Genomic DNA, 27,248 nt, shown 5'->3' with positions numbered 1-27,248 from the left:
AACTTATAGCTCCCAACTCCCCTGAGCCACCACACACAAGAAGAAACAGTAATTATGAGAACAGCACCACTCCTCTGCCCTGGTGGGGATCATGATATTGAACAGCACAATCAGAGGGATGACAATCTCAGTGCAGCAGGTCTGGACTAGGACAAAGCAATCTGTTTTCAGAGGAATTCCTTGAGCCTGTGTAAGCTGGCAGGTGAATATGTTTATAGGTACTTGGCACGAAGGACATTCTGAGCACTGTCTCACACAGCCAAGATGGTACTATGGAGACAATGCTCTGTCATTTTGAAGAGCTTACAGGTGCATTTTCATTGCATGAAAGCTGTGACCCAAGGAAGAGCTGAAAATACAGAGTAACTACACTCATGGAGTGAGGAGGGGTTGAGAAAGGTGCTGTTTTACTGCTGTAGATCCCATTGAAGCTAAAGGAGAGCACAGCTTCATCAGAGCAAACACAAACCACAAAAAACATGATCACAGTTATTTATGCAGGAGAAAGTCATATGCACTTCAATACTAACCCTGCAGGCTCTCACAGGCCTTCCCCTTCAGCTCTCGCACCACTTGCAGGCGACTCTTATGGCGAAGAAATGCTGTTTTCTGGGAATCTAGGAAGATCAGCTGACTCTTCTGAGCTGATCATCAAGAAAGTCAAAACATAAACACTTGTGCAAGAGAAACACAAAAGCATTTTTTACACAAGCACAGTCCTTCAACAAGCCCAGAAAAAAAAAAATCCCTCAACTCATAAAGCATGAAAAGAAAGAACAAGGAATAGTAATGAAACAATATTTGTTTCAGGGAGAATAAAGCTATCAAATATTTTTTTATTTCCAAAAGCTACTCATCATAGCTTACAGGACAGGTAGACATTTTCCTGGTCCACAGCTCTGCTGCCACATGTGCTCTGGAACAAGGACTGTCTTGCTTCACCATGGACATGCAGACACAGACACTTTTGCAGCTTTTGACTGTGAGGTCTGGAAAAGCTCCAAAGGAGCCTGACTAAGCTGAAAAGATCCCATGACACTGCAGGGCTTCAAGATGCACTGAGGACAGCCAAGTGCAGCTAACTGAGCAGCATCAATTAGGTGGAAGCAAAGTATCCTTCCATACACCTTCCAGTACCGGAATGGTGATACATACATAGTGCTGTGATTTCCCACAGACCCATCAAAGAGCTTCTTTAGCCTCTATAGCACAGAGAAATCTTAGATTCTTGTACAGACTCACCTTCCAAAATAGCAGGTTTTAAGTTGGTCTCTAAGATATCCAGTCTACTATACTTGTGAATCTGGATCAGGGAAAGAAGAGAATTTTTATTTAAGGATCTTACCCAGATCACATCCCTCTGTTTTTGCACTCTTAAGATGTATTTCCACTTCTGTTCTTGTGTTTTGAAATGTCTTACCAGCCTCAAAGCCTCTTCCCAAAGAGCCCCTTCTAAGAGCAGGAGAACAGCCTCCTCATAGTCCTAGAAGAAAAGAGCGACCATGGTTTGCTGTTGATGTTAGTAATACATGTTCAGGTATGAGCTACTCAGGTGGGTATTTCTATGCAGCAGTACCCCAGTCAAGAGAGGAAAACACTACTATGCCAGCTGCTTTGAGGTGTTGACATAAAAACCCAAACAAGAAAACAAAAACCACAAGCCAACTCAGCAAAACTACGTTGCTTCTCCCACACTAAGGGGAAATGCCTCTGGAATTCCCTCTTCCTTATTCCAGCCCTCATGTTTCAGCTCTCCTAGACAAAAGCTTTTCATATCAAAGTGTGGGTGGCTTCACAAGGGGAAAAACTCAGGGACACTGCATTTATCTCCACCCTGCTCACTGCATCACCCAGGCTTGCTCTGCCCTCCTCAAGAGAGCCCAGGGCACAGACTGTTCTGCTGTCAGCGTCCATGTGGTGCAGGATAACAGAGAAAACACAGATGGTGAATCTAAATGACAGATACTGGGCATTACTGGGACACTGGCAGGAGGGTGATTACATTACCTGAATGTACTGCTCCAGGAGTGTGGCTGCCTCTGCGTACTTTCTCTGTTCAACTAGTTTTCCTACAAGAAAAAGTGGGGTTTCAGCTTTTCAGAAACAGCTGGATTTTGTGCCAGAAAACTACAAAGTAGAGGAAAATCCCACTCACTGAGACATGCTCAGTGCATTTCTATATGCTCAGAAATATACTCAGTTGCTAAATCGAGCTGCAATTTAAAAAGGGCACCACAGAAAAGCATTAAATGCATGAAGGATTTAAATCACATTAAGTGACAGAGAAAGCAAATACTGGAATATCCAACTCCAGAAGACTAGACTCCCAGAAGCCGTATTTCCCGTGTTAAGTGGCCCTTCTTAAACTCCAAGTCCGAGTAAGGCTGAATTCAGGACAACGCTCCATTCTCTTGCTGAAATAGGTGAAATTTCTCTTGCTGAAATATACACCACGTCCACAACACACCTCATGTATGACATGTGCCAGTGAGCACAAATTCTGTGACTAGCTACCTTCTCCTTAGGACAACACACAGCTTAATGTACCAGCTGGTCCTAGTTCCTAGCTCGCTTCAAGGAGAAAACAAGATGCAGCTCCAAATTATCCAACAGCCTTTAAGGTTGGTGAATAGGCACAGCACTTGCACCAGTTAATCTCTAGAGGCCTCAGAAATGTCAGACACTTCAGTGCATGTCCATTCCTTGAGGTTAACTAACAAATCAATTCGGAAGAACAGTTTGGCAACCAGCTGCAAGGGAACAATGCAGCCAGCACTGGGCAGCTGAGGTCACAGTTTGCTTGGCATCTCCTGGGTTGCCTACCCATTCAGCTTCAACATCTTTTGGTTCCTTTGGGAAATAAAGGTCATATGCAAATGTACAAAGCCTTGGGGAAACATGGGATCTTTGTTCTCATTTGCTAAATACTGAGGTTTTCATTGAATTATGGGAAAAATTGAAGTGAACCATAAATAACAGCAGCCACTTCTGCTCTGCACATTTGCATCTCTTCAAGGCATACCTGCCATGTCCCGTGCCAGGCTGGACAGCTTATCCTTTGTGTAACCAAGCTGTGATGCCATGCACAGGGCTTGCTGCCAGCTGCCACTGCTCTGAAAAGCATCAAGTGCTTTTGCAAAGATGCCAGCACGAGCAAATATCAATGCAGCCTGCTCATACAGCTGCTTCTGAATCAGGTACTCCCCATATGCATCACTGATATCCTGAAAAAAAAGGACAAAAAAAAAAGAAGGGAAAGGAAAGATTAGTAAGGTGAGTAGCTGTCCTCCATTAGTAAAAATTAAGGGCCCATCAACAAAAGCCTCTTACCCAGCTTCTCCAAGGAGTTTCTAGGCATGAAGTTTCTACCCCATTTCAAACTATATCAAGTCAAGGGCTGATGATCAGCACGTGGAGTCACTTCACAGGGCTACGGCAAGTGACATAGGAGGCACCTGCCTCTCCAAACCAAATGTAAACTCCAAACTGTGTAAACTATGCACTGCAGGAAACCAGACCCTTCCTCCCCACCCACATGAGCAGTTTTTGTTAGAATGTCTCTCAGAACCAACCTACTTTAGGAAACAAACACTTACACACAAGGGAACACGAAAGCCCTGTAACTCTATAGGCACAGGCTACTCAGAGCTCACTATCTCCATGAAGAAGAGACAAGTGGATTTGACTGGAAGGATACAGGGGAAATAATAAAACACTCCCAATGAGTCATTCAGAAACAGACCTCCCTCATGAGTAAAGACTCCTTTCTGCTTTCACTGTGTTGCAAGTAGACTGATTTTCACTATTTCCCCTCTCATTCAACTCCTCCTTGTACAAAGGCTTGTGTGTATTTACAGTATCTACATTAGATTATATTAAATGCACTTTTATCTCAGCCTTGGACAAGCTGAAGTTCTTCAGTAACACTGAAACCAATTAGGGACACTACAAACTTGGAAACAGCACATCTGAAAGTGTCCAAGTTCTCCAGCACTTTTCAGAATAGCTTGAGGATAATGAATTGTCCCCACAAAATCTGCAAGCCACACAGAGGTCAAAACAGGGAGAAGTCCTCTTGAGGTTGTAGGAGTTACACAGCAAAATAGTGCAGCAGAAGAAACAGGACTTCCAGGTGCTCTGTGAGTCACAGGATCAAAGGAGTAACAACCATCGGTGACCAGGTCCCACAGGGTTAGTGCTGAGAGTCACTCCAGCTGTTATCTCAGAAGAGGGTCTCAGACAACACTGGAATAGCAATGACCTACAGAACTTGAACACAAGCAGCTGCAGTTCCATTTCTGCCCTCATGCAAACTGCTAAGAAGATACAAACACATGCATAAGGGAATATAAAGCTTTGACACTGCACTGTCACGAGCTTACGCACCTTGTACTCCTGAGTGCTAGAGGGGTACAGCTTCAAGGCCTCAGAATACAGGTTCTGATCCTTCACCAAGTTCAGAAATTCAGAGAAGTGCTCAGGGCCTGCAGAAATAATTTACTTGTAAAAATAAAAGAGAAAGTACATGGCCCTCCTGGCTCCCAGACAGCCTGGGTTCACAACATGAAGAAGCAACTAGAGGCATCTGGGTGGAAGAGCACCCATTTTACTGCTGTAAAATCAAGGCATTTGCTTCCTTGAGGTTTTGCCAGAGGTATTAACCAGGCACAATTCACTTGTACAGGAACCACATAAGACTTCATGTGCTTCATGACCACAGAGGTGTAAACATTTCTCTCTTCCTGCACCAAGCTACAGCAAAAAAACAAATAGCAAAAGTTCACCGTGCATTACCAGATGGGAAGATGATCTTGTGCAATCCTTCTCTTTCTTTAGCTATTTCCCCCCAAAGGCTCTCCAAAATGGAAATGCTACATTGCAGAAATCCTCCTTAGGACACCTACCACATTTGCAGAGGTGGCCAAGAGCTTTCGTGTATCTCTTCAAGTGTCTGTCTATTGTATATCGTTGATAATTGGTTTCCATTTTCCGAAGGGTATTTAAGAAGGGTAAGTATTCTTTTGGGTCCTGCAAAGAGCAATAAAAACTGCAGTTGAGCTAATCTGCTAAAGTCCTTATTTGCCCTCATCTTCACCAACAGACAGTCACATATTTGAAAATGTATGATAATATCCTAAAAAAATGCATTTTTTTCCAAACATAAGCCATCTTAAAGAATCAATTTGTGCATATACTCTTGCCAGAAATTACTAACTTGAATTACCAGGCTACCACATGGACTTCAGCAGTATCTAAAGTATGATAACATTTAAAATTCAAGCCTATGTGTCATATGAAATGTTGTTTTTTATTATCTATCATTATCTATAAATTTACAGCCATAAAGTTGATCAACTTCCCCACACCAAAGGTCATAAAACTTCTTAACACAAATAGGGTGTTCTAACTGATGGACAGCAGAATTTGCTGAAACACTAGGAAACTCTGAAGATGCAGATGGGCATTTCAGGTCAGAGATTTCACATTAAAACGAAGACACATGCTATTATAATGGGAACCACTAAATAAGCAAGAATCAAGAATACAGAACTGAGAATGGAAGGCATACAGTCAAAACACTTCAGATATCAATCCCTCCCTTCCCCAGAGCTACTTTGCCCTGCTGCTTTAGAAGAGCACTGTTTCACTTGGAACACAAATTTTCAAAGTTGTGCTCAAGAAGTACCAAAGGATGCAGAGACACAACACTTTCCCAGCATCATCCCAAGCACACATAGAGCTTCTGAGCAACTGGAATCCTGCCTAGGTAGAGAGCCATTACTAAGAAAACATGTAGGCTGATCTGCAGACTACAAAAAACCTTTGAGAAAGTAGAAAAATAAGTTCCTTAGCTGGAACTATAAGCCAAGACCTTTTGAGACTTTTCTGCCACCATGACGACTAAATCAAAGTCATATGTCCCCAAGGAATAATCGTACAATTCATTGACATCCACAAGGAAAAGCAGGTACTTCAGTGCTTCTTCTGCACTCACAGCTTGGACATCTGGCGTACTGCTTTCTGCAACAAGATAAAGCAGCATATGACCTGTTACACCCCCAGCAGCGGAACCCGGCTGTGAGGAAAGGATGCATCATCAAGCATCCCTTGACACCAGAGAGGGACCATGAGACTAACAGCTTGCTCTGTCTTGCAGAAGGGTTACTTTGCCTTTTCTGGGGAACTTCAAGGACCATCCCAAGCATAGCACTGAGCATGCAACTGTGATGAACTCGAAGCATCAGCATGGAATAAAGGCAAAGTTTGCTAGTTTGAAATACCAGAATCCAGAATAGGAACATCCAAGTTTGCTAGTTTGAAATACCAGAATCCAGAATAGGAACATCCTATTCCATGATGAGAGAATTAAGAGTTCCAACTGGAAAGTGAAAATAGGTCCAACTCTGGGATTATCTGCCAGCAAATCTAGGTAAAAGTGAGCTGAGGGCATGTACAGCAGCCTATCGTAGTTGATATGCTGCTGTACTTAAACACACAGCTGGTTTCAAGCGCATTTCTGTTTTTTGGCATTTAGTGCAGTATCTCAGGGTGCAGCTGCACAGAGAGCTGCAGGTTGAGCTCTTGGTGATGAAAGCTTCAGTATGAACTGCCAACCCCTTGCACAACAACGGGGACAGAGACCTGTGAGACAGTGAGACAATGTCCTCAGCAGGAGCTGAGAACCTCCAGATTTTTTCAGGGGTCGATTGTGAAGGTACAGAAGTTCTCACAGGTCTAGGGATTCCTTTGTTTAGGGTCCTTTTTCAGAGGCATCAGCTGGAGCTGCTAGTTACTGCACTGAGACTAAATTATATTAAGTATCAGGATGTCTGAGACCCTACTGTGAGAAACACGAGGTTGAGCTGGTCTGACTGTGGGTGTGGGGGATGTAGCTGTGGGGGATGGTCTCAGCTTAGATGGCGCAAATGTGACTCCCAGTGTGGCTCTTGCATGCTCAGATGGGGAAGTTTCCCCCCTAACAATTTTGGCTGGACAGCTAAGTTTCCTTAACACAAAGCTCCTGCAAACCACCCATTTTCAAGACTTTTGAATTTCTGATACAAAACCTCGAAGATCATGAACCTTCTGGAGAGCAATTTCTAGTTCTGGAGGACTTTTCTTTACATGTGCTGTCAGTATCGATAGGCAGTATCTGGAGGAAAGAGAAGTAGTGAATGAAAAAGTGAGGAGGCAGAAACACAGCTTATTTTTAGCACAGTTTGTGCAAGTTCTAGTTTATGTCTTAGGAAAAAAATAAAAATAAAACTGCTCAGGCATTTTGATCCTCCTAGAGGAAGGCAGCAAACATGGGAAAAGAACAGAATATACCAGAAAGGTTCTTCTACTCAGCATGCCTTTTGAAACATGTCATAAAGCTGGAGGTGTGCTTTGTGTAGAATGAGCTTCCTTACCATGCCAGCCAGCATGATAAAGAGGACATACCTCTCTCTAAACATTCAGATAGCTGGATAGTTTTCCAAATGAAATCTGGCACAAAAATAGCCTTTCTTATAAAAGGAAAGCTTACTAGGGTGTTATTTATACTTCCATACATTTCCCATTTACTATTTCAAAAGAGCTTTCCCAGCCAAGCAGATGCTTTCTTTTCTGAAACAGTTTGCTGGAAAGTGTCTAAACTCTTAGGGCTCAGCATCTACTCACCACATCTCACCTCTTTCCACTGTTTAACACTAAGCTGCCAATAGTTACCACCATTTCACCAGGCACTGCTTTTATCCTATTTGCCCAGGTTTTATCTTTGTCTGGTATTGATTCATCCAAGGAGAATGATTACCAAAAATGTAATCAATCAAGAACATGGAGCTGATCATTTAAGAAGTAATTCAGTGTCAAACAGAATAGCTAATATCTTTACAAAGGGCCAGCTGCTTCAGTCAGCAACTCACCAAGATGAAAATCTTCCTATCTCCTAAAAATAAGGTAAGCATCCTACATCTATTATTTTAATTCTGGTAGTAAAATGTTGGTGTGCTATCAGTGGAATTATTAGGTATTTCCAGGACAGCATTCTCAGCAGGAGCAAGGCATGGTATAATTAATTTTGTGAAGCACAAGCTTACCTCAGAGAACCTAGGGCCAAATAACTGATGTGAAGTACAGCTTTGCCTGCTGCCAGTGACTTACTAGAAATCTCTCTAATGGTTCCTTCACCTACAGTAAGAAGGTACTCACTTTTGAGGGTCAATGTGTTCCATGGCATCTCTCATCACGTCACATATGAGGTTTACTTTTTTCTGATCAGGATGCCGGTGTGGCTGGCTGTTACTGCTACCATTCAGAGATGGGTACATACTTTTTGTGAAATCTTCTTCTCTAGATAAAAACAGGTAATGTGAATAAGAGCACCATCCATTACATAGCCCAGAACAAAGACAGTAAGGTTAAGGAACTCAAATGTATGCAGAAAACAACTACTCATTAACTGCCACACTAATAGGAAGCTGTCCAAAAATCTGTCAGTCTAAACTGACTGTCAGCCAAGAGAGGCATTAAAAATAAACACATGAAAGTGGCTAAACAACTACTTCAGTAGCACAAAAATATCAGAAGGCAAGATTTACAAAATACAGTTGTCTTCTACTAAATCCACTATGGATTTACCCACTGAGCCATGCAGAAGAATGAGCCATTAGCTATTATTTCTGGTTAGGTCAAGATGGAAAATCAAACCAAACACCTAAGTGATAGCACCAGTTCCTACACAATTTTTGACTTTAGCAACCTTGAGAAGTCCTGAAACTACCATCACCATAAAGTCTAATCACTGAGCCTTTAAGAAAAGAGTCAGGGGACTTGGTTTGAGGATCCAAGCAAGTATCTTGGCCTCAGACTAGGTTATGCACTGCCACCTTGCTCCTCTTTATGAGGGTACAAAACTTTCTCTGTTCTTATTTACTGCTCTACAGCAACCCAGCAGAGAAGTCAAAGCACTCAGATAATGTACTAATTACTTGCTGCAAAAATCTAACGGCTGCCTGAAAACTGAAATTCCCAACAAGATACACGATCCCTGAAACTATGGAGCCGACTCAAACCTTTATAACTTAATGCCAGATTTCTGATTCCTTGCACCCACACTGAAGAGTTGCCAGAATTTTGACAAAATAATGTACCACCACTGATTACACAAATGCTTCCATTTGCAGACTTACACTTACTTCAGTTCTGTGAAAAACAAGTTGATATAGTTCACAGAATCTATTTGCCTGATAAAGGTTTCTGTGTTTTCCAGAAATACCTGAAATGAGCAAGAGTATTACCACAGTTATTCTGAACACTAAGAACACGTACATCAAGTACAAGAATAAATCAGAGACCTTCTCTGAAAGTACAGGATGAAGGAAATGCTAAATCAGATCTGTCCGTATGACGGTGTTGCAGTGCAGAAACGCCATCACTGCCAAAAGCAGAAATGACAGCTACACTTTTGAGTGCACTGTTCAGTTGACTCCAGGGTAGTTTAGTGTGGCAAACGACACAAGAGAACTGGGCAGACTTGCCTTGGGATTGTGGTCATAGAGAAGATTGAGGTTGATTCGCAGCTTCCTCATACACTGAAAAGCTTCTCTGAACATCAGCCTGAAAGAATGAGTCAAACAGGACAGTTTACATAGTGGACAAGATGCAAATAAAGGCAACTGACTAGAGCCAAGCACAGAAACAGTGGAATGAGAATAGCGTACACAATGAGCTGTGTAGACAGCCTTTCAGTAAAATGTGCAAAGTCAATACTGTTCATTGCTGACCCTTGCAATGAGACACACCAGTTCACAACGTGGATGAAGCAATACAGAACTTAGATTATTTTTATCACCATTAGAAGAGAGTGTTACATTTTGTATTAATTTCCCTTTCAGAAAATTTCAATGTAAATGAATTCAGTAAAAAATGGGAAAGAGTCAGCTTAATCCTGAAGTGGCTGAGATGTCTGGAGAATGGAGATGAAGATTTCTCCAATCCACACAATTTCAGCACACGTAATAAACCCTTCAGTGGTGAAATGAGAAGTACCTGACACAGGTGAAAGCTAGACTTCTAAGTGGTCACCCTAGAACAGTTTTGTTCCCTCTAACAAGGTCAATTCCTCTGAGTTTAGCTCTCTCTTTTCCAGGTCAGTCAGCCTCTAACAGCACAGACTGGGGGAGGGAAGACAAGAATACACCAGTGCCATTTACCTGTCTAGCCACTTGCGAATCTGAGCAAGAACCAGAGCACGGTGGTGAATGGTCTCCAGATTTCCTCTTGGCATCTACAACACAAGATCCACACAATTACTTGTAGTTACTCTGCCTAAATTGTGGGAAAAGTGAGAACTGGCCAATTTCTTAGGCCTGTCTGCTACTTGCAAGTGCATGGGCCTGTTGGCTCACTTCAGAGGACATGCAATTTCAACATGTGGAAAATTGCGGAACATGTGGAAAAATACCTGAACATTCTCTCAGTTCAGAAATATTCCTTCCTCAGAAGGCTGGTCTCTGGACCCAACCAGGCATGATCCAGAGCAATTTGATCCAGTTTTCAAGTTAGCTCTGCTCTGAGGAAGATGTTGGGCTCTACACCGCCAAAAGTACCTCTCAAATTACACCATTCTCCATTCTATGAATCTCTGAAGAGTGAGCTCAGCAAAAAAATAAGTACCAAGGCTAATGGAGGCCTGCTAGTAAGTACTAGAATGTGAGTCTTGGGATTCATGGTGAGAGGCCACAATATGTATCACTGCACTACCTCAGCCATTAGGAACTTGAATAGTCCCCCCCAGTTCTGCACATGCCTATCTGCCTGTACCAAACCTACTCCCAAAGGCATGCTCAAAAGCCCTCTGCATCCAGCCAGGCAGCTGGAGATTTGTGAGGTGCTGTGCTGCAGCACTGTAAGGCACCAGCTTTGCAGCACTGCACACACTGCAGGTTGGCCAGATGCCCACTGTGACAGGCCCCCGCACACCCTGATGTCAGCAGACACAGGCAGAGCACTGACCTGCAGCACAACCTTTGTGTCCAGCGGAACAACAGTGACAATACGTGAGCCTCGCTCCACCTTGCGCAGGGTCTCACTGTTGGGTGCAGCAGCACTGCTCAGGCCAGCCTGGAGGGCTGAAGACAACATTTATCAGCACATGTGGCACAGACAGCACAGCGCTGCATTAAGGACCTCCTATGTTGTAGGAGCCAGGCAAGGTTGTACTGGGCCAACCAAGCCACCAGTACAGCAGTGATCTTCAACAATTCCTGACAGGGTGAGAACTTGCTGAGTGCTAATCACTACTGTACCTGTACACAAAGCAGAAGTGTATCCTCTGCACAACAGGATGACAAAGCTCAATAGACCACATAAGAGTAGCACTGAAGGGTGTAAAGGACCACTAAGTTGTCCTGTCTTTACCAAGGTCATCACACTTCTTATAGCCAGACACCACCGGAAACTCTTTCTACAGTGATCCCCACTCTACCATATACCCTCAAACAGCACACACACTTCTTCTTCTGGACATGGAGGGAAAGGAGAGAATGCAGGGTTAAGCTGTTGGAAACAGTCTAAGGGTCAACTACAGCACAAATTCTCTTCCCTGTGAAAAGCATGTGATATATATTCAGTTCCCTGAGCTCCTTGCTCTCTGGTAGATTTCTGAAAAGAGCTCTCTTACCCTCATCTCTTAAACACTTCCTTTGAGGAACCCAAATACAACAGGTTTGGATGTGAAAAATGGGAACATCTTGTGTTTCCAAGACAAATGCTACGAGTTAGCAGCAGCAGGCAGCCGGTGCTGATATTTACCCTTCACTGATAAGTTCCTCAAGCAGAAGCACTGACAGGTATGTGAGTTGGTTGTCACCAACAAAAACTCATTGTATGTTGCAAATGATGTGATGTTAGAAGCAACCTGTAAAAAACCAGAAGTTTATCACACCTCAGACCAGAATACAGAAGCTGCCTTTGGCAGAGGAAAAGGGGATGAAATGAGGGACAAAAGTTTTGTACCTCAACATCATTAACAAAAAACCGGCATCGATCCGTGAGGCCCAAGATCACCTCCTGTAATTAAAATAATGACAACTATGAACTATCAGCATCAAAATCTGCTGTCTTTCACAACACTGACAAGCACTGGATTGAAGTACCTTACAATTCGGTAACAAGTATCTCATGTGAATTACTTAGAGAAGCCAAGACAGCAAGTCATCCAACCTCTCTTCCAGAAGGGCTTAAACTTGAACATCTTTAAACACTGCTGGCAGAAAATCCAGCTTTGCCTACCCTGTAACTGCACAGTCACAAAATAGAAGCAGAAGCCATCCTAGAAATCTAGGCTTTTCTATTCAGCAGCACTTGGTCTAGGATACTCGAGGAAAACTACCACTCAGGAGCCTAGCAAAGCAGCTCCTACAACAGGATGCACACTGAAGGAAGGAAACCCCTAAAATACCAGCAAAACAGCTAGTCATTCTTTAAGCTGTAGGAACTATCAAGAAACCATCTCCAACAGGAAAAAACTGCAGCCATATTTACTAATTGGTTAAGTTCAAATAAAACAAAGCAAAACAGTCCTTTCAAAAAAGAGTGTAGTAGTAACTGCTAGACATTTCCAATCTGAATTTTCTCATTCTTAAATGAAATTATTCACTGTATTCATAGAACGGGGTGATCAGGTGTTAACTGCAATCCACCAGAAATGCTCTAGAAGGTAAGGGAAGATAAGCTCTCAGCTCTGCAACGGGCCTTATGAAGAACATCATGAAAAAGTATCACTGGGCCCTGGGCAGAGGACCACGGTGGTACTTTTGGCACAGATAACAACTGAGCTGGGAATTTAATCTGCTCGCAGTCTCACTTACTTCACCACTGATCCTCGTGATGGAAATCTGCACACAACGGTAGGGGAACTGCACAGCAGAGCTACTGCTACTCCGCCAGGGCTCAAGGACTGGAGTAGAAGCCTCTAAAGAGCAAAGAAGATCCAATTGTTTTCCAGCTAATCAAACATTCAGACATTAAAACCACATGACATATATCTTAAGGAAACCAGAACTGGGAGTAAGCTACACTCTCTGACAGGGGGTAGGAATGCTGGCACAGAGCTCCAGGACACAGCGGACAAGGCAGTGGTAACTTCCAGGGGCTCAGTAGTGCCTTCATTCCACTGTGGAATGAGAGAGATCTGTGGATGTGGCAGTCAGTCAGCACTTAACTTTGTGTGTGTACATATTTGTATTAACATATGCATGTGTATCTATATAAAGTTATCTTTAATTGAATTCTGACACAAATCACTAATTTCACCCCATTTCTGGAAGCTGAGGAACATAAAAGCAGCATTTTTTAAAATTCAAGATTTTTTCGTAAGCCTTTTAAGAAATCTGTAGCTATACTTAGTGACTACACCTAAGGCCAGGTATTTTAACAGTGCCCAGCTTACCCCACATGTATTTTAGGATCCGTCTATCAGTCAGCTGCAGAGCTACAGTTCTGGTCACTGGGCTGCAGTACAGGCTGATCACTTCTCCATCAACAGGCACTGACAACCTGATGCAAGACAGGGAAAATACAGAACGTCAGTCACAGCAGATACACTTAAGAGCAGATACCTTGTTCCTGCCTTTCTTGTAGCCAGATGAAAAGATGCACATCTCCAGCATGGACATACTTAGTTCACTTAAGGGTCTTCTGCAGTCTTCTCACACCTATGTCAGGTGACAGTGGCACCGCACAGCACCAGCAACTCCAGCCAACAGGCATCTGCCTAACTGTGCTGGTCACTCTGCACTGCAGCACTCAGCAAACACACCCTTTTTCTCTTCTACAGTTCACATACAAATCATTCTGTCTTTGCTGGGTGAGTGCTGCAAAAAGCAGCTCTCTCAATCTGTTTGGGAACCACATTTCTGTACCCCAGCTGGCTTTATTTTGTGTTTGGTTTTAGATCAACTGGCCCCACAAAGTCCAGCAGGGGAGGAGGAGAAGGAGGACAGAAGTTTCTATGGCTACTGGTCCCCTTCTGGACCTTGATAATGGTGGGCAAAGGGTAGGATGGAGGCATTCACAGTGTTATGTGCCATGCCTTCTCCCACAAGTGCTTTTAATTCCAAGGAACAGAGCTATCTTGTACTGATACAGGCATGTTTAGCATGCACCCTTGCTAGGCTGGGTGTAGGCACTAGGACTACAGGCAAACGTTGACCAGTAGACAGCTTCATGACCTGTTTCATTCTCCTGCCCAGAAGAGAGCCAAATTCCATAACCCATGGCCTCCAGGCTGCAGGTCTAATAAGAGACTTAATTCCTTCTAGGCACTGTCCAGAACCGTTCTCAGACTTCAGCCACAACTGACAGATCTCAGTACCGTAAATTCAGGCATTCTTCTTCAGCTCCAGCTACGTGAGGCACTGCAGTCAGATGGTGAAGGACAGACTGAGCAGCATGCTGACCTTGACCAACAACCAGGAAGGTGTCATCTGGCAGCCAGGTGAGAAATCGGAGCCCCAGAGGATTCATCACTTCATTGCTGCTGCTGCTCACATCAACTCTGTCACAAAATAAGAGAGGTTGGGACATGATTTCAGTAGGGCACCTCACTAGAGAGGCAGAGGACTTCCTGAGCATAGCCTGGCTGTTCAAATACACATCATGGCTGGGAGGGCTCCAGTGCAGAAACACAAATATCCAAAGCATGAATCCTGCTACAGGCTGAGCTGGAGATAAAGGATGAGACCTAGAAGGTCCATCTGTTTTCCCTAGGTAGTACTGCTTCCATGCCAACTACCTCTAGGAATAAACAGAGAGCATGGTGGGAATTTTAATCTCATCACTGTCTCTGCCATGCAAGCAGCTCTGTTGCTCCATGTTTTGTGATCATGGGCCTGAGCACTACACCATCATTCCTTTGTGCACCAGGCACAGGAAGGGATATCTCAGTGCTGTCAATAACAGTCACTGGTTCTGCTAGATTCAGACCTCAGTAAAAGGGCATTTCTCAGCACTAGTTGAAGACACAGTGTCAACAAAATGAAACCATTTTATCTGACAGCCTCTTAAAAACCTTGAGAAAAGTGGTCAGAGCTGTGACCTCTAAAATATCCAGTCAGCTACAACTCTCTTCTCCCTACTATAGCTGTAGTAGCTCTATATTACCTGTAGGTTTTATCCAAGTATGGTGTTTCCACAGCTGCTTTAAAGCCATTTCCTCCCACAGCTCCAAACTTGACAGAAGGGTCATTCACTGTACTCTGCCCTAGCAAACACAAAGAAGAACAAAGCAGAATTTAGAGATCCTCCCAAGAGAGCCCCTTCCATCTTCAGACTTATCAAAAAGTAGATGCTACATAGAAGTATTAAAAAAGTCAGGAAGTGCCATTCCTACTAGTACTGCCAAAACGTAATTGTCATTAACACCCACTTTGAGGAAGAGAGTCACGTTCCAACACTGCAGTATAAAACAGCTGTTTCCTCACAACACAATACATAGAACTGCTTTGGGAAGTGTTGGGTGCCCCAGACAGATTCTCAGACACTTCCCAGTAACAGTCAGCATCATGCCATGAGAGCAGCTTACGCAAGACACCACGTGCTGCAATCAAGATGAAGCTAGGCAAGGGAATATTACCAGAAGAATTACTTGACTATAGTCAAGTGCCAAGCACTGTCTTCTCACAAAGCCAATGAACCACCAAAACGCTTCTATGTCACTCAAACTGCTGGAAATGAGAGCAGAGCTTGAACTCACACTTAAATGAAGTATGTCTTGTGTAAAGATTTAAGTGACCACCACCTTAGTAGTCTCCCAAGGTACTTTTCTCAGGAACACAAGTTTCTTTAAACAAGGCTGCAACATGCTCTCACCATATCTGTATACAGAGATCCTGTTATCAGCATCCAGGACAGCCATGTCCCCACTATGTTTGGGGTCTGTGTGAAATGCAACCTGATTAACTGCCTGTTGGAGGTGGAGCTCATAGGTACACATGGGTGGAGGCACCACAGCATGCTGGAAGGCTGTGACAAGCACTTTATCTGAGGAAGAAAAGAGAAGAAAATCCAAGATGCCTAAATGAAGCTCTTTCTGGGGATTCTTTATTAGAAGCAGAAATAATGTTACAGGAAAATGGTTGCTGTACTCTTATTGGTTATTTTCAACAAGCTACCCCTGAAGCTTCTATCAATTACACGGACCCCTCCCTAAAAGGTTTGTAGAAACAATTAAAAGAAGAACTGAATACAAAAGTCTCCCCACCTTTTCTGACCCTAGAGCTGAAAAGCTGTCCCACTGCTTACCTCCATCTATAACAGCCACATTTGCCGTATGTTGACTATTCTCCCCGAGCCCATGGTCTGTAGTCCAGCTCCAGTCGTAGAAGAGGTAATGCCAATCCTGGCAGAGTATATGTAGTCTGTACAAGTTCTCTCGGTCCCACAGCAGTGAAACCAACTGATTTTCCTTCAAGCTACCAAAGTGTAGACTTTGCTTCAGGTACCAGTGATAGTTCCCTGTGGTCCACAGCTGAACTATAGAAAAACATAGTTACTACGGACTAGTATTTCAGACCTAGCTGAAACCCCTGCTTCCAACCACCACTGGCCTTCTTAGGGGTGGGTTAAGTGCAATTAAAATAATACTCCTAGTCTTCAGTCCATGAGTGTGTCATACAACACACAGCATAAGAAAATAACACACTGTGTAGAAGTCAATCCTAAAATTCACTGAGCTACCTCTGTGAGACGGTACCCTTGTTTAATGAAGGGCGCAGACCTTTAGTATTTCATTTGTACCACTTCCAGTTACAGCAGCCTGGAAGATACTTTGAACTCAGACTGAACTACCTGTTCTGCTCATTATGGCTGGTGTAGTAGTTAATTTTCTTCACAGTGTCAAGTACAGGACTGTGTTTTGGATTTGTGCTGAACACAGGGTGGATAAGTGATGTTTTAGTTATTGCTAAGCTGGGCTTACAGAGAACTAATGTCTTTCACGTCTTTTTAATGCCAAGCTGGCAAGGAAGTTGGGGATGCATAGGTGAGGTGGGGACAGAACCAGGACAGATGACACCAGCTGACTAAAGGGATATTTCAGACCATGTGACATCTGAACATGGTCATGAACACGTATGAGTTGTTCATACATAAAGTGAGAGGAATAAGGAGGAAGAGGGGGATATTTGGAGCGATGGCATTTTTTTCCCAAGTAACCATTACACATGATGGGGCCCGGCTGTCCTGGAGATGGTTGAACACCTGCCTGCCCATAGGATGTGGTGAATTAATTCCTTGCTTTGCTTTTTATGGCACATGTGGCTTTTGCTTTTTCATAGTAAACTGTTATTATCTCAACCAATGAGTTTTTCAGCTTTTACCCTCCTGATTCTCTCCCCAGTCTTGCTGGTGCAGAAGTGGGCAAGTAACTCTGTGGGGCTTGGCTGCTGTCTGTGGTTAAACCATGACACCAGCACAGCAGTCTCAAAGCCACTGGTAAGCCTCCATAGCATCTCCTGTGCTCCAAGTAAGTACCCACTGCTAAGGACATTTACGAGCAAACATTAAGAGGCAGAGCCTTATGGAGTGCTCTCACCATAAGTGTTTGGGTTGGAGTTTTCCACCTTCAGGTCTTCCAGCCATATAGCCAGGATTGTAGAATCTGCATTCCAAAGCATTTCATTAACCTGCAGAAACAAACATGGCTCTGACTAATATTCTTGCTCCCAGAAAGTTTACAAGACCAGGAGGTGCTCCAACAACAAGTGGTGTGCTGGTTAATAAACAAACAGAGCCCTCATGTATTGCAAAGGTCCTGACAAGGCATCCTGAGAAGACCACAGATGAAGACGCCACAAAAATGACAGCAGTGTTCTCTTTGCTTTCCTTGACACTGAGGAAGCATCTGCCAAAAGTCCTCTCAGCATCCAAGCACAGAAGCTGAAATAACGGCCTAGCATAGCTTTTCCCTTATTAGGGATAATGTGGATATATAACCTCAGTCTTGCAATGGCTGACATACTGAAAAGTACTTTTGAATCATTTGCCTAGTATAAAGTATATAGAGCTCAGAAGTACCCCATGGCTACAATCATCCTTTACTACATGTCTTTGTACTATGGGCTTCCAGAGTGCATTGCATCTTTTCCACAGGCTTCCTCATTGTTCGCTTTTCAGGTCACTTTTTCCATTAGGATAAGCACAAAGTATTAGGTTAAAAACCTCTTTCTAGAACTGGAAGAGATCTAGTCCTCTTCTCCATTACACTCTCATCAAAGAAGCCCAGACAAAAAACTTACTTTGACCTGCCCTTTTTGGAAAGGGAGGGTGAACTCTCCATGAAGAAGTCCATTCTTTTCCAGAAAAACCACATCATGTCTGTTGGGTTTTTCTTGTGTAGATGCTATCAGATTTCCTGAGGGCCTTAAAAAGAGTCAAATGAAAATTAATTCCTTACACAATCACTAAGTGTCATTTTAAACCCCAGTCATCTCACATTTTTTCCAGTGACACGAAGAAAAAGACAGCAGAGGATATGTTTTCCTCAGCACTGCTCAGACAGTCATAGGTCCATCACAGATCAGAGCTTATGATATCCACAGGTGACCAGATAAATGTCAACGCTAGGAAAGGAACCTGTTGTGGACCTGATTTTCTGAGTCTGAGAGAGTTTTCAGCCTGTCAGTGGCTGATCTGTTTCCAAAGGAAAGTCTCTTGAGAACATTTCTCTCTCAAGGACCATTTCTGTAAATAACTTGGTTTTCTCAAAACAATTCTGTACAGCTGTGCTGAGTGTGTTTTCTCTTATTCCACCAATGGGACTAGAGAGGTGTTGTTCCCTTTACCAATCATGTTAAACCTGTATTGGAATACGTTATAAAAGGGGCCAGAAAGTTCTAAACAAAAACCTTCTGATGATCCTCTTTCTGCTGTGGAACTGAATCCATGCTCCTTATTTTGTGTCCAACAGCAACAACCTGTAGTATTTCTTTTTATACAGCTGAGCCCAAATCCACTTGACACTGACTGTATGCAAAGAATCTACCCCTTCTTCCCACTTGTGATGCAACTATTGGGATTTTCAGGGTTTAGAGGGCTACTCTTCCTCATGCTGAATGAGAGGGCAAATTTCTTCAAGTTCTGGGAAAAATACAAAAAAGGCTGAAGAAATTAAAATAATGCTGATCAAAGACTGTGACCAGGGAATACAAGCAACACTGCTGTCGGCATGCAGACTGTGGTACTACTCACTTCCATGACAGTGCTTGTTCTAATCCCGAGATAGGCTCACTTGTTGACTGCAGCACAAGCTCTCTGCTCCATACCCGGACCTTCCGAGCACCTAAGGGTGAGAAATAAATGAGACAAAGGTCTAAGAAAGCACTAGGAAGAAACTTTCCTAGTTTTTAGAAACTTTTCCTAATTTTATGAGGGTAGAAGAGCAAATTTTAATGCAGATGTGTAAAAAGAAGATTTCTCTTGTACACCTTAAGGGCTAAGAACTTACTCTGTGTCAGGCTGTTCTCCTATAGTAACCAAGTGACTAAAGGAACTGTGTTAGGAATTTCAGTGTGATGTAGTTCAGTCATAATCATTTCCCCCTCCAGCTATCACCATAGAAATGTTAAAATCTTGCTATAAATTTACAGTCCTCCCTAATCTGAAGTACTGAAGGTAAAACCCCAAACATGTGGAAGAGCAGTGTGGTTTATGTCGTCCGATATGTTGACCCAACACATTTAAACTGCTCAAAAAGTAGTATTTATCATGGAAAACATCAGTTACAGTCTTAGAAGTAATGCATACGCTCATCACCTCTCTGACTTCAGGGCAAAACCAAGGCAAAAGTACCACCAGTATTTAAAAGAAGTGTGCAAGGCTAAGCTCTAGTATGAATGACAGTGGGTATATGAACCAAACAGATTAATCCATTTGGCATTGAGAGTCTAGCAGGTATTTTTTAAAGCTTGAGCAGGTGAAAGAAACAGTTCAGATAGTAATTATAAAGTAGTACTCTCTCCTGGTGCCTCACTGAACTGGACACCAAACTGCAAAGAAAGTATTCCAAATATCATGTCTATAAAATGGCTCTCAGAACGTCAGAGCAGAGAAAAGGGCAAGTAAATAGCTCAGCTCACCCTTGCTTTAACTGGCCAACAGATCACAAATAGTTCTTGCCTCACCTAGATTCTGCTTAAGAAGCCCTTTACACGTGCTGGTTTTTCAAACAAGTTTGGTGCCATACCTGTCTCTGGACAGACAGCACTCACTGCAACAAACTGCCCGTCTCCTCTCCATGTCACCCGAGGCCTGCCATCATCCCAGGCTGATGTCGGCAACACCTCCTAAAGTCACACAAAAGAAAGTTGCAACAAAGCTTGGGAAGGCAACTGATGTCTTTGTCTAAACAGACTGCTTTTTCAAGAGCCTCAGGATGAAATCCATCCATTAAAATGTCAAGACTAGTAATTTAAAAACTCATTATTCAAAATATTGTTTTAGGAAATACTAGAATTAAAACTATTTATGCTCCTCCTTCAAGTGCATATGACTGTCTCTTCACATGATCACACGCTATCCTTCCCATGCACCAGATTCTCTATTTACAGACAGCAGTGCGTAATCTGGACGCACGGTGAATTGAGATTTGATGATGATTGATGCTGGGATGGCTGAAAATCTTATCTTGAGCTCTCTCTGAGAAGCAGTAAGTACTCCCTGATGCCTTCTTGAATTCAAGGGAAGATAAAAATGCATGATTTCAGACAACGCAGAAAGAGACAGAAGCAGCCTATGAAGAGAACTACCAGAAAGGTGGCTGCAAATCGATTCCACAGGAGTAACAGAAACTCTCTTTATGCATGGTTTCCCTGACAGAGCATCAGCTTGATACAAAAAAAGCAGTATAATACCGTCTGTTTGCGATGTGCTGCCTGTTTTCCTTCTGATCCATGGAACTGTGTCTCCTTTTTACCCCAGCCAAGAGCAACAAACTTTCCTGAAGAAGAAATAATCCTTGTAGTGGAAGATTTACAGATAATACCTTAACTACTCTGCACTATATAACACAACCACAGCCTCAAGCAACCCACACCTTCTCACCAAATTTTATTCTAAAAACCTGCTGGGAAGTCTATAGTAGTCTATAAAGCACTCTGGTACATGGAACTTACTTGAATTTATGCTGACAAGTAACAATACTGACTTTACCCTTCAGCTGTCCAGTAGCATTACAATCTAAATAAAATTTCTTCTGGAGACGTAAGTCCTCAGATCCATTTCCTGACTTTCCACATGCTTACAACATACCAATTACATCAGCAAGGGCAACTTAATTTCTGTGTACCTCTCACCTTCTCCAAACTCATCTTGGTGGATTTGCTTCTCAGTAATTGGCTCAAAATCCCTTGTCATCATGATAAGTGTCTGCTGACCTGCAGGACAGATATTAAATACAGTATTGGTAATGGTATCTGCAGCAAATAAAAATTCAAGTATTCTCCTGCGTGCTCCTGTTGTTCTATCATGGATCTGGATATAGAAAACACGGTACTAGAGAGAACACATCCTTTAAAGCATGAAATCTCAAACTTGAACAGAACACTTGGAAGTTTTTCTCCTCAAAAATATGCTTCCTGGCCTAAGCTTAATAAGTTTTTTTCACCTTCCAAACAAGTACCCAGTTCGTTTTCTCTTGAGATACTAAGGACAAGAAGGAAACAGGGAACAGTCACCATGGGTTTAGGAAAATGAAATCATACCATCCTGATAACCTCTTACAATGAAATGACCAGCTTGTGAATATGGGGAGAATGGTGATTTATCTTGGCTCTAATAAAGCTTTTGATGCTGTGTGCCACAACATCACCACAGACAAACCCACAAAGTATGGGTTAGATAAAAGGGCAGTGAAAACCAGCTGAACTACCAAGCTCAAAAGCTTGCTAGCACTGTCATTGAATGCAGCCTGAAGTCAAGTCACTGGCATGCCCCTGGGTACTAGGGGCAATGATTAATATTTTCTTTAACAACCTGAAGCATGGAACCCTCAGCAAATTTTTAGTTGACACAGAACTGCAAGAAGCAGCAAGAACAGCAGAAGGTAGTGCTGCTGTCCACAGGGACTCTCATGTAGGCAAGATGGGCTTCATCAAAGAACTTCATAAACTTACGAACTTCATAAAGCTCAACAAGAAAAAATGCCATGTCCTGCATATGGAAAAAAATAATCTCAGGCACTAAGACAGACTGGGAACCAAGGGGCTGAAGAGCAGCTTAGCAAAGAAACATAAACTATGTTTCCTGTGGCAAGAAGTTGAACTAGCTAGCAGCATGCCCTGCTGCACAGGTGGACAACAGCATCCTGGCAGCATTAGGAGTGCTGCCAGCAGTTTGTGGGAGGTGATCTTACTCCTCTACTCAGTGCTGGTGAGACACACTGAATGGTGACTCCATTTCTGGGCTTCCTAGTGCCAGACAGACAAGGACATACAGGAATGAGTCTTGCAAAGAGTCAAAACGATGATTAAAGGCTTGAAAAATCTGTCACATGAGTGGAGGCTGAGACAAGCCAGACTACTCAGGCATCAGGGGAATGTCATTAGTGTGTGTAAATATATTATGTAGAAGATGGGGTACAGTAAAGAAAACACAGCCACATTGTTTGTAGTTTGTTTATGAGGGACAGCACAGGAGACAACGGGCACAAACTAAAATACAGAAAATTCCCTTAAAACCTAAGAAAAGTTTGGTTTTTTTTTTGGTTTTTTTTTTTTAACTCTGAGGGCAATTACAAATAGAAACAGGATGCCCACAGGGGTTGTGGGGTCTCAAACCTAACTGGGCACAATCCCCCAACAACTGGCTCTAGGTAACACACATTGAGCATGGTGGTTGGAAGAGGTAATCTCCAGAGTTCCCTTTCAGTCTCAAGCACTCTATGATTCTCTTTTGCCTGAGGCTAATTTTATTTTCTAGGTGAGTCACACCTGTAGTTAATTAGGGCTTGTGACACATATTTTTCCTACCAAAGGCCAAGGAACAGTTTTTGTTACTAAGAAGTCAAGTGGTGATATAAAGAATTCTTTATGTTTTTGAGGCAAGATCAAATGTACAACCTGGGAAGATTTTAGGGATTAAAAACTCTTCCACAAAGCAGCTTTTTGGGCCTAACCAATTTTTTCTTGGATCTCTGAACCACCTTATGAATCATGAAATGAAAACTAATGTATAGGATCTGGTAGAGTTTCTTCCACTTTAAGTCCTAGTCCCAATTTTGTAATTTTTTCTTTCTCTCTCTTGATCTAAGTAACTTTTTGTGCTTTGGCCATAGAGTTTCACTCCTATAGGCAGAAATCTTATGGCTGTTGTTGATACCTGTTGCAAGCAAAACAAGCTCTTGGTCAGGACTCCAGCTCATGATACTCAGACCGCTGTCCACACTTCCAACACATTCCACCTGCAAGACCAAAATAAGAACACAGAAACATGAGTGCAGCACTATCCCAGCACAAATGCAAGCAGTCACCAAGGCAAAAGAAAATTGCCGACTTGGAAATGTCAAAAGTCTAACTTTACACTTTGTGTTGAACTAAACAAAAGAAACATTTCTGACTAAAAATGGTTCCAGGATGTTTATGAATGCGAACTCAGGTAATGTGGAGTCTAGGACATTCCCTGCATACATAGTTTTACAAAGAGCTTTATTCTGCAACTCTCAGTCTTATGTCAGCACATATTCTAATATGGCCTGTAGCACATATTAATATGGCCTGACAGGGACCGTGATTACCCTGGTAAATACTCTTTAGTAACAGAACACAGACATAATGATTCTTACCTAGAGAATTCCAAAAGGTAAACTCTGACCAGCTTGTGTATGCTGACCTTGGCAACTGTGTGTAACTGCATGTCAATGTCAAAGTTTGCGGAAAATTGGGCTAGTTTTACTGGGCCATCATAAGCAAGGAATAGCAGTAGGCAGAGTTTTTGTTATGCGTGGTTAACCTAATTTGCAAAAGGCATGGAACAGAACAACAAATACATGACTCATTGTGATAAACAGCAAGATGATGCCATTCAAGGAATTAGGCTTTTCTGGTAAGAAAAGTGAGGCTGGGCACTGGTCAACAGAGTAACTATCACTCACATAGAGAGGGTTTCAGAATAAGCAGAGGAATCTTCCAGACCTCTTTCTTGGTGCTCAGACTGCGCCAAGAGAAGACTAGAAAGTAAAGCAAAAAACTGGAACAGTAAGCCAAAATGCCATAAAATAAAGAATCTGAAGTTAAATCTCTTCTCTGATGCATCTATCACTGCAAAAAAAAGTGTCCTTATCACAACTCTGATAATTTCCATTTCCTTATGACATGTTGTAAGTTGCACTACAGGACACATTTTTCAGATACAGCTAATTGCATATTTAAGTGGTATCTGCAAATCATGTGCAAGCATGAACCAAAAGAGACATTCTACAAATAACCACAATTTTACAGCTAACTCAGACAGAGCACTATCATCTCGTGCCCATTTAAACCTGCACTGTTGGACTGGTATTATGGGAGCTGATTCAGAGGGTGCTGTTGTGGTGTTTAAGTGTCCTGCTGAAGATGATAAAAATCTGAGACCGAGGAAGGAACAGAAAGCAAGTATCTCAGTTTCTGCCATATCCTACATCATGTCAACATGTATCAATGGATAGAACGGTAGCTACACTGCGAATTATGAATTGGTTACTTCATTCTTTACCTAGTCTCAGCAATATCCTGTTTCTGTAAGACTCTCCCGCAGATCCTTTTCTGCTGGGAGCTCACTCAGCAAACTTTAGAGGATCCAGGCTGTGGACAAGCAATCTGTCATTTCAATTCTAGCTCTTTTACAAAGTATATGTTCTGTCTTTAGTCATTCTCAAGGCTACCACAAAAATCAGCTTGTCTGCCCAGAGAATGGAGACTAGCCACAGCTCAGTATGCAATGAGTGCACAACTGGCTCCTAAAGAAATTATAAGTGTTACTCTTTTCTCTGAATTTCCTCAGTACTGTTGAGTCTTTCCTGCCATGTTACCTGTTTTGTGCTCAGACTGCAGAGTAGGATGTCTCCAGCTGCTGTAGCAACACACACACTCTCCTGCTCTGGAAGATCTTCGACACCCACAATGCAGCCACTTCCATCTTCAGGCAAGAACCCATCCGCAGTCAGGGAGACTTCTCTTGACACCTTGATACAGAAAGGCCAATGATTTACTAATTACGCACCACCTCACTGGGATTTTTGCAGAAATGACAGAGTAAAGCCACAGGTATATTTTATCCTACTGCAGTTACAAAAAGCATTAGACAGTAGAAGAGAGTGTGTGAAAGGCACCATAAAAAAAGCCAGCTTGCAAGTACTTATCTTCACTTATCCATAGGAAACCGTGAAGATCCTCTTAGGGTAAGGATGATAGAAGAAAATGAGAAAACTCATTTATGGAAGCAAACAATACACAACTTCCAATTCGCCCTGCTAATCGTCTTTCAACACCCTTTTCATACTTCACCACAGTATCAACATTAAGAGGTGCATGGGTAGGTGCTTAAAAGTGTCCCACTGCTCTTAATGAAGCATGCAGACTTCTTAGACACAGCATAAAACAATTTCTAAGGAAAATCATTTGGATGGTTAAGGGCACAGCAATCTCTGAAAATTAAATTCCTGGAAAGCCCCAAAGTTTTTTTGTCAGTTAATTTCAGAACTAAATGTACTGAAGAAATTAGATACTTCAGAGTTGCACTGAGAAGAAAGCAACCCCGCTCTAACCCAGGAATTCTTAAGTCAATAGCATTTTATAACTTTAGCGGAACGTTGGAGTTTTTCCCCCCCTAGTGCAAAGTTCCAAAAACTTCCTCTTGTACTCTTCACTATCTCTTTGCCTGCTTGGCTCTGTTTTGTGAACTTGTCCGGATGCAACTGTTCGCCCGGTCGTGCTTAAGACTAAACCATGCGAACGACAGGCGTCTAACACAGCCACGCTCTTAAAAAGGCAGATTTAGTATTTTAAAAGCACAAAAAGCATCTTCAGCCACCAAGACCACCCAGCAGCGGCTTCCACGGGGCCGTGAGGAAGCAGCAAGCGGCGGCGGGGAGCAGCGGGAGGGTCCAAGAACCCGCAGACAGCGCGGCGAAAGGGGAGCCGCATCAGGAGACGAGTTCCCGGCGAGCTCCCGCTGGCGGAGGCACAAACGCTTCAATCCAGCTTTGCAACCGAAGCCGACCCCAACACGCCGGCAAGCCCCAGAACCCTGCCCCGCAGCCGCGGCTCTCACCGAGTCCCCGGCGGGGCGCAGCTCCACGAGCCCGTACTGGGAGCCCACGAGAACCACGCCGGGCTCGGCGCCGAGGCAGAAGCACTGCGGGGTGCCCGTGGCGGCGGTGGAGCGGCACCCACCGGCCCGCAGCAGCCGCAGGTTCCTCATGGCGGAGGAAGCGAGCGATGGAGGCCGGGCAGCGATGGAGGCCGGGAGCTGCAGCCCTCAGAGCGCCGCCATGTCGCGCAGCGCGGGCGGGCGGGCGCAGGCGCCGTGCGCGGTGTCGCCCTCGCAGGGCGGAGCGCGGGCTCTCCTTCCCTCCCCGGGCCGTGCGGGAGCGCCGCGCTGAGGGTGGCCGTGGTTGAGGCGGGGAATCCAGCGCTGCGTGTCCTCAGCAGCTCAGCTCCCTGTGAGCCTGCACGAATAACAGAATCACCGAGTCTGGAGGAGAGCTTTAAGATCACCCAGTCCAACCATTTCCCCCAGCACTGCCACTGTAACCTTTAAACCACATCTCCAGATCCAGATGATTAAACACAAGGGATGGGGGACTCCACCGCCTCCCAGGGAAACCTATTCCAGTGCCTGAGCACCCTGACAGTGATAATTTTTTTTCTAATGTCTGAATTGAATGTCCCGTGTCTCAGATTAAGGCCATTTCCTCTTGTCCTCTCACTGCAGGCAGGACAGGAGAGACGGACCCCCACAACACTACCCCCTCCTTTCAGGAGTTGTAGAGAGCCATGGGGTCACCCTGAGCCTCCTTCTCTGGAGACTAAACAACCCCAGCTCCCTCAGCCAGTTCTCATAAGACATGTTTTCAGGCCCTTCCGTGATCCTTGTTCCCTTCTCTGAACATGCTCCAGCACATCAATGTCCTTTTCAGAGTGAGTGGCCCAGAGCTGGACACAGCACACGATGTGCAGCCTTGCCAGAGCAATGGGATGACAGCGGGAGGAGAATGATTCTTTTGGAGTCAT

General features: G+C 43.5%; 1 protein-coding gene across 3 annotated transcripts in view; it reads right to left on the bottom strand.

The window, feature by feature from the left end:
- The window catches only part of ELP1 (elongator acetyltransferase complex subunit 1), a 34,646-nt gene that overhangs the window by 5,764 nt on the left and 1,634 nt on the right, over nucleotides 1-27,248 (bottom strand). For 2 of the 3 annotated variants that reach the window (XM_023944435.2, XM_086868380.1), the window contains exons 2-32: nucleotides 26,287-26,683; nucleotides 25,046-25,198; nucleotides 23,359-23,440; nucleotides 21,336-21,416; nucleotides 20,895-20,980; nucleotides 20,228-20,327; nucleotides 19,234-19,324; nucleotides 18,282-18,405; nucleotides 17,579-17,669; nucleotides 16,288-16,518; nucleotides 15,856-16,026; nucleotides 15,148-15,247; nucleotides 14,360-14,542; nucleotides 13,436-13,542; nucleotides 12,855-12,958; nucleotides 12,001-12,054; nucleotides 11,797-11,902; nucleotides 10,999-11,114; nucleotides 10,197-10,270; nucleotides 9,522-9,600; nucleotides 9,180-9,259; nucleotides 8,194-8,334; nucleotides 7,068-7,153; nucleotides 5,873-6,021; nucleotides 4,905-5,028; nucleotides 4,387-4,484; nucleotides 3,023-3,224; nucleotides 2,008-2,069; nucleotides 1,421-1,483; nucleotides 1,243-1,303; nucleotides 531-644 (exon numbers count right to left, since the gene is read on the bottom strand). In XM_023944435.2, the coding sequence (XP_023800203.2) occupies nucleotides 531-644; nucleotides 1,243-1,303; nucleotides 1,421-1,483; nucleotides 2,008-2,069; nucleotides 3,023-3,224; nucleotides 4,387-4,484; nucleotides 4,905-5,028; nucleotides 5,873-6,021; nucleotides 7,068-7,153; nucleotides 8,194-8,334; nucleotides 9,180-9,259; nucleotides 9,522-9,600; nucleotides 10,197-10,270; nucleotides 10,999-11,114; nucleotides 11,797-11,902; nucleotides 12,001-12,054; nucleotides 12,855-12,958; nucleotides 13,436-13,542; nucleotides 14,360-14,542; nucleotides 15,148-15,247; nucleotides 15,856-16,026; nucleotides 16,288-16,518; nucleotides 17,579-17,669; nucleotides 18,282-18,405; nucleotides 19,234-19,324; nucleotides 20,228-20,327; nucleotides 20,895-20,980; nucleotides 21,336-21,416; nucleotides 23,359-23,440; nucleotides 25,046-25,198; nucleotides 26,287-26,436 (3,463 nt within the window). In that variant the 5' untranslated portion in view covers nucleotides 26,437-26,683. Of the gene's footprint in view, nucleotides 1-530; nucleotides 645-1,242; nucleotides 1,304-1,420; nucleotides 1,484-2,007; nucleotides 2,070-3,022; nucleotides 3,225-4,386; nucleotides 4,485-4,904; nucleotides 5,029-5,872; nucleotides 6,022-7,067; nucleotides 7,154-8,193; nucleotides 8,335-9,179; nucleotides 9,260-9,521; nucleotides 9,601-10,196; nucleotides 10,271-10,998; nucleotides 11,115-11,796; nucleotides 11,903-12,000; nucleotides 12,055-12,854; nucleotides 12,959-13,435; nucleotides 13,543-14,359; nucleotides 14,543-15,147; nucleotides 15,248-15,855; nucleotides 16,027-16,287; nucleotides 16,519-17,578; nucleotides 17,670-18,281; nucleotides 18,406-19,233; nucleotides 19,325-20,227; nucleotides 20,328-20,894; nucleotides 20,981-21,335; nucleotides 21,417-23,358; nucleotides 23,441-25,045; nucleotides 25,199-26,286; nucleotides 26,684-27,021; nucleotides 27,158-27,248 lie in introns of those variants that run through there. The other variant, XM_086868381.1, reaches the window with a different exon arrangement.

Source organism: Cyanistes caeruleus, chromosome Z (assembly GCF_971803275.1).
Source record: "Cyanistes caeruleus chromosome Z, bCyaCae1.hap1.1, whole genome shotgun sequence".
In the NCBI taxonomy this organism is placed as follows: Eukaryota; Metazoa; Chordata; class Aves; order Passeriformes; family Paridae; genus Cyanistes; species Cyanistes caeruleus.
The sequence above is the reverse complement of the archived record's forward strand: the minus strand, read 5'-3'. Positions and strand labels throughout refer to the sequence as shown.